Source organism: Piliocolobus tephrosceles, chromosome 19 (assembly GCF_002776525.5).
Source record: "Piliocolobus tephrosceles isolate RC106 chromosome 19, ASM277652v3, whole genome shotgun sequence".
Classification (NCBI taxonomy): Eukaryota; Metazoa; Chordata; class Mammalia; order Primates; family Cercopithecidae; genus Piliocolobus; species Piliocolobus tephrosceles.
The window spans coordinates 430,161-438,830 of record NC_045452.1 but is presented as its reverse complement, the minus strand read 5'-3'; the positions used below and the strand labels follow the sequence as shown (position 1 = coordinate 438,830).

The 8,670-nt window shown below is 57.3% G+C and overlaps 1 protein-coding gene across 1 annotated transcript in view; it reads right to left on the bottom strand.

The window, feature by feature from the left end:
• The window catches only part of UBE2L3 (ubiquitin conjugating enzyme E2 L3), a 64,473-nt gene extending 57,272 nt beyond the window's left edge, over positions 1-7,201 (bottom strand). The window contains 1 exon segment of the mRNA XM_023197943.2: positions 7,001-7,201. Coding sequence (XP_023053711.2) covers positions 7,001-7,201 — 201 coding nt within the window.
• Between the last annotated feature and the right edge of the window lie 1,469 nt (positions 7,202-8,670).

Below are 8,670 nucleotides of genomic sequence, written 5' to 3'. Positions count from 1 at the left end.
AACGAGGTCAGGAGATCAAGACCATCCTGGCTAACACGGTGAAACCCCGTCTCTACTAAAAATACAAAAAATTAGCCGGGCGTGGTGGCGGGCGCCTGTAGTCCCAGCTACTCCGGAGGCTGAGGCAGGAGAATGGCGTAAACCCGGGAGGCGGAGCTTGCAGTGAGCTGAGATCCGGCCACAGCACTTCAGCCTGGGCGACAGAGCAAGACTCCGTCTCAAAAAAAAAAAAAAAAAAAAAAAAAAAGTTAATAAATTTTTTAAAAAGAAGTGACTGCTTCCTCCTTCTGGACTACCAGGCCCTTCTGCTCACATTAACCACATGCTGTTCCTTCCTCCAGTCAGCATGGAGTCCTGGGCACTCACCTATTAGGCCTTGGGCCCAGGTCCAGAAAAAGAGATATGCAGGACCGGGCACGGTGGTTCACGCCTGTAACCCCAGCACTTTGGGAGGCCGAGGTGGGCGGATCACGAGGTCAGGAGATCGAGACCACAGTAAACCCCATCTCTACTAAAAATACAAAAAAAAAAAAAAAATTAGTCAGGGGCGGTGGCGGGCCTCTGTAGTACCAGCTACTCCCGAGGCTGAGGCAGGAGAATGGTATGAACCCGGGAGGCGGAGCTTGCAATGAGCTGAGATTGCGCCACTGCACTCCAGCCTGGGCAACAGAGGGAGACTCCGTCTCAAAAAAAAAAAAAAAAAAGAGAGATACACAGGCACCACCTGCCCACAAGGAGCTCTCAGCATCCTGAGGAGGCACCAAGGAAAACACCACAGGGTGTTGAGGGTTTGGTGAGGTGTGGGGGCTCCTAGGGGGGGCCTCACAGAAGCTGGTGGAGGAACCGGGGATGGAAGGAGTTCCCAGTAGGCAAGAGGACAAGGAAAAGCAAATGCCTCTGCTGGGGCAGGAAATGGCCAGCTGGGCGCTGGACACTTATACCCTTCATTGGCACCACAGAGCAGTGCTGAGATGTTCTATTTGATAGGAGAGAAAACTGTGGCCCTGAGAGAAGTGGCCCATTACTGAGCTAGGAAGCTGGGTACCAGGAGTTAGACCCTGTCTAGAGTATGCAGGTGAGGCTCTGCCTCAACCTCCCGCTGACAACCTGAAGCCTCATCTCCCACATCCCTCGCTTCCCACAATCAGTGCTGTGCCACATCACGCCCCCCACCATGCCCAGGCTGCTCCCTCTGCCTGTGGTGCCTTTTCCATTCCCTCCCCCTATATTCCCCATGTCCACATGGCAAGGACTCAATTTATCATGCTCCCTTAGGTAAGCTGACAGTAAGATGCATACTGGACCCCTGTGATTTTTTTTTTTTTTTTTTTTTTGAGATAGGATCTGGCTCTGTCACCCAGGCTGGAGTACAGTGGTGTGATCATGGCTCAGTGCAGCCTCAACCTCCTGTACTCAAGTTAGCCTCCCACTTCAGACTCCCAGAACTACAGGTGCACACCTCCATGCCTGGCTAATTTTTGGAAAAAAAAAAAATTGTAGAGACAGATTGTCTCTATATTGCCCAGGCTGGTCTCTAACTCATGGACTCAAGAGATTCTCCCACCTCAGCCTCCCAAAGTACTGGGATTACAGGTGTGAGCCACCACAGCTAGCCTGGACGCTTTTGAGTGCAAAGGCAACACCCAGCATCTCTGTGACTCCCCCAACAGCCCTCTGTTGGGGGGCTCTCTGGGTCAGAACTGCTATAACCCTCTGGGTCAGAACTGCTATCAACCCCATTTACAGAGGAAAAAACTGAGGCTCAAGCTGTTCCTCAACTTCTCAGTCATCTGACTGGTCAGAGGCTGAAGCCCAAGTCTGTTCTTGGACTGTGAGGACCAGACCAAGTCCTGAGGGGGCTTAGATAACCTAAAGGACTCCCTCTTTCTTTCCTTTCTCCCTCCCACCTTCCTTCCTTTCTATCCTCCTTCCTCTCTCTTTTCCTTCCTTCCTTCTCCTTTCCACCTTCCTTCTACTTCATTCTCTGCGCTTGGTGAATGAAGAAATTAGCACATTACTTGGCCCTTGTCATCCCCTGGCCAGATTGGATGCTCAACAAACATTTGATGAAGGACTGTCCTCTAACCTAGAGCTATGGCCAAATGACAGAACAAATGGTCATTGCTACTGGTGCCTTTGGGAAGTGGGCAAAGCCTCAAGCTTCAGACTGCAGAGGAAGGAGGGTGACTGAAATAGATCCAGGCTGGGATTGGTGGCTCATGCCCGTAATCTCAGCACTTTGGGAGGCCAAGGTGGGCGGATCACCTGAGGTCAGGAGTTTGAGACCAGCCTGGACAATGTGGTGAAACCCCATCGCTGCCAAAAATACAAAAATTAGCCAGGCGTGGTGTCACACGCCTGTAATCCCAGCTACTTGGGAGGCTTAGGCAGAAGAATCGCTTGAATCCAGGAGACAGAGGTTGCAGTAAGCCAAGATCGCTCCACTGCACTCCAGCCTGGATGACAGAACGAGACTCCATCTCAAAAAAAAAAAAAAAAAAAAGATCCACCACGCCCGGCCATATTTTCTATTTTTTAGTGGAGACGGAGTTTCACCATGTTAGCCAGGATGGTCTCAATCTCCTGACCTCGTGATCTGCCCGCCTCGGCCTCCCAAAATGCTGGGATTATAGAAGTGAGCCATCGCGCCCAGCATTTTTTTTGTTTGTTTGGAGACAGTCTTGCTCTGTTGCCCAGGCTGGAGTGCAGTGGTGCCATCACGGCTCATTGCAGCCTTGACCTCACCTTGCAGGCTCAAGCAATCATTTTATCTCAGCTGGAACTATAGACTGGGTCTCGCTCACTCTGTTGCCCAGGCTAGTCTCAAACTCTCAGGCTCAAGTGACCCTCCCATCTCAGCCTCCTGGGTAGCTGGCACTATAGGCATGCACCAGCACGCCCAGCTAATTATTTTTTTGTAGAGACGGGTTCTCTCTGTGATGCTCAGGCAGGTCTTGAGCTCCTGGGCTCAAGTGGTTCCCCCTCCCTGGTCACCCAAAGGGCTGGGATTACAGGCCTGTTCCACCATGCCCGGCCCAGCCTGCCCTCCTGACCTGACAGTTAAGGCCCTACCGGAGACTGGGCATCCAGGCTGTGGAGACCCACCCACCAGCTCTGCCTCAGTTGCCCATGTGCCCTGGCAAACCACTGCTCCCACTGAGTCTCAGGTTCTCTTCCGTAAAACAGAGCTGTGATGAGGATTCTCTGAAGATAGTCCTCCCTGTGGCTACCACGTCCAGGAGCCCAGCACCAGTTCAAGGCTAAGGGCATCCCTGCATCTCATCTCCTCTCCTTCTCACACACACACTACATCTGCTTCACCTCTCAAAAAGAACATCTGAGCTGGGCATGGTGGCTTATGCCCGTAATCCCATCATTTTGGGAGGCCAAGGCAGGACGATCACAAGGTCAGGAGATCGAGACCATCCTGGCCAACATGATGAAACCCTGTCTCTATTAAAAATACAAAAATTACCTGGGCGTGGTGGCGCATGCCTGTAATCCCAGCTACTCAGGAGGCTGAGGCAGGAGAATCACTTGAACCAGGGAGTCAGAGGTGGATCGTGCCACTTCATGCCAGCCTGGTAACAGAGCGAGACTCCGTCTCAAAAAAAAAAGAAAAAAGAACATTTGGAGCCATAATTCCCGATGTTCTTGTTACTTGACATTGCCTAAAGGCATTTTCCGTGGGTTCAGGGGAACTTGATTTGAAAAACTTGAGTGTTGTGAAGGAGTGGAGCCAGAGCATCATAAGCTGAGTGAACACAGCAGTTGCGAGAGGTCCCAGGTACTTCCTGGGGACAGGGAGACACAATAGACCAAGAAGTAAAGGGGCCTCTGATGTGACTTCAATATCAAGGTCTCATTGGGCTCAGTGGCTCACGCCTGTAATCCCAGCACTTTTAGAGGCCAAGGTAGGTGGATCACTTGAGGTCAGAATTTCAAGACCATCCTGGCCAACATGCTGAAACCCTGTCTCTATTAAAAAGTACAAAAAATTATCTGGGCATGGTGGCACGAGCCTGTAATCCCAGCTACTTGGGAGGCTGAGGCAGGAGAATCACTTGAACCTGGAAGGCAGAAGTTGCAGTGAGCTGAGATTGCACCACTGTACTCCAGCCTGGGTGACAGAGTGAGGATCTGTCTCAAAAAATAATAATAATAATAATTAAAAAATCAATGTCTCGATGCAGATGGCCAGATATCAGGTGTCCATCCATGTTTCCCAAAAGCCATTTGGCACCAGGAACAGGCAGGAAGGGCAAAGAGGAGTCAGACTGAAGCAGGGCTCCTTAGCTCTCAAGCCACACAGGTGGCCACCAGTCAGAGACAGGCTGTGTGTGTGTGTGTGTGTGTGTGTGTGTGTGTGTGTGTGTCTATATGTTTCTTCTGCAGCTCACTGTGTGTGTGTGTCTGTATGTTTCTTCTGCAGCTCATTGTGTGTGTGTGTGTGTGTGTGTGTGTGTGTGTGTGTGTTTCTTTTTTTTTTTTTTTGAGACGGAGTCTTGCTGTGTCTCCTGGGCTGGAGTGCAGTGGCCGGATCTCAGCTCACTGCAAGCTCCACCTCCCGGGTTTTACGCCATTCTCCTGCCTCAGCCTCCGGAGTTGCTGGGACTACAGGCGCCCGCCACCTCGCCCGGCTAGTTTTTTGTAGTTTTAGTAGAGACGGGGTTTCACCGTGTTAGCCAGGATGGTCTCGATCTCCTGACCTCATGATCCACCCATCTCGGCCTCCCAAAGTGCTGGGATTACAGGCTTGAGCCACCACGCCCGGCCTTGTGTGTGTGTGTTTCTTCTGCAGCTCAGGATGCCTCCAACATTTCTGCTGAAGCCTCACCCTCACTCCTGGCCCATCCTGAGGCCTCTACCTAAAGTGTCCAGACACTGGGGCTCCAGCGTTTGTCACCAGGTGGTACCTGGATGTGGGAGGTAGGCAGGCCAGATGGCCAGTTTGGGCAGTGCCGCTCATGCCTATCTGGCCCTGGGTCCCTATGCCACCTTGCTGGGGAGGGTCTTTTCGCTTATACCTCCTCTGAGCCGACTCTGCACAGTAACACAAATGTGTATCAGGCACATCCCTTCCCCAAAAGGTGGATGACCAGTTGGGTGATCAGGGCTGTTATGGGGGCTGAAGGGTCCTGGGGAGTCCAGGTCTAGCCAAGTTGAGGCATATCCTACTGCATTTTCCAGCCACCTGACCCAAATACACCACCTGAACCCACGACCAGGTATGCCCACACCCCATGGGTGGCCTTGACACACACACCCTGCCCCTTTCTCCAAGTCCAGGAGCAGCAGCCCAGACTTCCCTCAGGGCACCTCATCCTGCTTGGGACTGCCCAGTGCCTGGGAGGGTGCCTAGGGAGGGTCACAAGGGACATGGTGCTAGAAGCAGGAAAAGTGTAGGGACCAGAAAAGCCCTCGTGCATCCTGGAAGGGACATGGGCCAGTTTGAGCAGGGGTGTGGGAGTGCAGCCCTGGCCTTGCCAGGTGGAGAGGCGCGTGGGCCAGACATCCGCGGCAGGAGGCGGGGGAACATGCCAAGAGACGGAAGGGGCGCGCGGAGACCCCCAGGGAGCGCCGGAAGAGGCACGCCGGGCGGTTGGCCGCTGCCAGGGCGGCGGCCGTTGGCGAGCTGGGGTCGGCCAGGCGAAGTCTGGAGTCCAGCCAGGCCGCGGCCGCAATGGCCAAGGACTCGCCCAAGAAGCTGGACTGCTCCAGCCCGGCGGCGGCAGTGTTGGAGAACCAGAGGCGGGAGCTGGAAAAGCTACGGACCGAGCTGGAGGCGGAGCGGGCGGGCTGGCGGGAGGAACGGCGGCGCTTCGCTGCCCAGGCGCGCCAGCTGCGGGAGGAGGCCGAGCGGGAGCGGCGGCAGCTGGCTGACCATCTGCGCTCCAAGTGGGAGGCGCAGCGTGGCCGGGAGCTGCGGCAGCTGCAAGAGGAGATGCAGCGGGAACGCGAGGCCGAGATCCGGCAGCTGCTGCGCTGGAAAGAGGCCGAGCAGCGGCAGCTGCAGCAGCTGTTGCACCGAGAGCGCGATGGCGTGGTGCGGCAAGCCCGGGAACTGCAGCGCCAGCTGGCCGAGGAGCTGGTGAACCGCGGCCACTGTAGCCGCCCGGGGGCGTCCGAGGTTTCCGCGGGGCAGTGCCGCTGTCGCCTGCAGGAAGTGTTGGCGCAGCTTCGCTGGCAGACTGACGGCGAGCAGGCGGCGCGCATCCGCTATCTGCAGACGGCGCTGGAGGTGGAGCGCCAGCTCTTCCTCAGGTACATCCTGGAGCACTTCCGCAGGAACCCCGCTTTGTCGGAACCCGCGAACCCCCAAGCTGTGCATTCCTTGGAAGAGCCGCTGCCCCAGACCTCGAGCGACTCTTGCCACGCCCCCAAACCCGCCTGTCAACTCGGATCTCTAGACAGCCTGAGTGCCGACGTCTGGGTCCACTCCCACCCGCCTGACCTGGTGTCCTCTGCGTGCTCCAGCTCCCTAGACGGACTGCTCTCCACGCGCGCCAGCTCCCTTGATTGCTTCGCACCAGCACGTTCGCGCTCGCTTGACAGCACCCGGAGTCTCCCCAAGGCCTCCAAATCCGAGGAGCGGCCCTCCTCACCAGACACCTCCATCCCTGGCTCCCAGAGTCTCCCGCCGCCACCATCGCCACTCCGGCCGCCACCATCGCCACTCCTGCCACCACTACCACCATCAGACCACAGGAAACTCAGCAACCAGCAGGGAGGAGAAGGCTCTGAGAGCCAGCCCTGCAAAGTCCTGACTCCCTCACTCCCGGGCCTGGGCCACCAAGAGCTGAACTGGCTGCTGGCCAAGGCGTTGCGGGTGCTGGCGCGCCGCTGTTCTACCCTGCAAGAGGAGAACCAGCAGCTGCGGCGTGCAGGCTGCCCCTACCAGGCAGACGAGAAGGTGAAGCGGCTCAAGATAAAGCGCGCGGAGCTGACGGGGCTCGCGCGGCGCCTAGCTGACCGCGCCCGCAAGCTGCAGGAGACCAACCTTCGGGCGGTGAGCGCGCCTGTGCCCGGCGAGAGTTGCGCCGACCTGGAGCTATGCCAAGCCTTTGCCCGCCAGCGCGCCCGGGACCTGTCGGAGCAGGCGAGCGCGCTGCTGGCCAAGGACAAGCAGATCGAAGAGCTGCGGCAGGAGTGCCACCTCCTGCAGGCGCGTGTCGCCTCGGGCCCCTGCAGCGACCCGCATACTGGAAGGGGAGGCCCCTGCACCCAGTGGCTCAACGTCAGAGACTTAGACCGCTTGCAGCGCGAGTCCCAGCGGGAAGTGCTGCGCCTGCAGAGGCAGTTGACGCTTCAGCAGGGCAACGGTGGCGCCCGGCCCGAGGCGGGTGGTCAGAGCGCAACCTGCGAGGAGGTGCGACAGCAGATGCTGGCGCTGGAGAGCGAGCTGGTCCAGCGGCGGCGCGAGTGCGAGGAGCTGGGCGCGCAGGCGGCGGCGGCGCGGCGGCGCAGCGAGGAGGCCGAGACACAGCTGCAGGCGGCGCTGCTCAAAAACGCCTGGCTGGCGGAGGAGAATGGGCGGCTGCAGGCCAAGACAGACTGGGTGCGGAAGGTGGAGGCTGAGAATAGCGAAGTGCGCGACCAGGTGGGCCGCGCGTGTCAAGAGCGCGATGCCGCCTGCTTGATGGCTGGACAGCCGCTGCAGCAGGCGGCGCGCGGGCAGGACAGGCAGCAGCAGCTGCAGTGCGACCCGCAGAAGGCCCTGTATGACCTTCATGCTTCCCAGAAGGAGATACAGGCGCTCCAGTGTCAGCCTGTTCACCCTCCTGAACAGCCCTGGGAGACCAGTCAAATGCCGGAGTCTCAAGTTAAGGGTAGCAGAAGGCCCAAGTTCCAGGCACGGCCTGAAGACTACACAGTGTCACAGCCCAACAGAGACATACATGAGAAAAGGGAAGTCTCCCTCGAGGAGAGTCCAGTTGCCCTTGGGGAGCCAGCCAGTGTCCCCCAAGTTTCAGAGACAGTCCCTGCCAGCCAACCTCTGTCCAAGAAAACCAGCTCCCAGTCAAACTCCTCCTCTGAGGGGTCAATGTGGGCCACAGTGCCATCCTGCCCTACTCTGGATAGGGACACAGCCAGTGAGGTGGATGACCTGGAGCCTGACAGCGTGTCCCTGGCCCTGGAAGTGGGGGGCTCGGCGCCTCCTGCTGCCCCCAAGCTCAAGATCTTCATGGCTCAGTATAACTACAACCCATTCGAGGGGCCCAATGATCACCCCGAGGGTGAGCTGCCCCTCACAGCTGGGGACTACATATATATCTTTGGGGACATGGATGAAGATGGATTCTATGAGGGGGAGCTTGAGGATGGCCGGCGGGGGCTGGTGCCCTCCAACTTGGTGGAGCAGATTCCAGACAGCTACATCTCAGGCTGCCTGCCTGCAAAATCCCCTGACCTAGGCCCCCATCAACTCCCAGCTGGGCAGGATGAAGCTCTGGAGGAAGACAGCTTATTACCTGGGGAAGCCCAGGGAGTGGTGGACAGAGAGCTATACCAGATGGTAAAGGTGGGCTCCAAGACAGAAGTAGCAACAGAGATCCTGTATACCAAGATGGAAGCCTGCCAGCTGGGCTTGCTGCAGAGCACGGGGAAGCAGGGCCTCTCCAGATCCCTTCTGGGGACCAAAGGGGTGCTCCGTATGGCTCCCATGCAGCT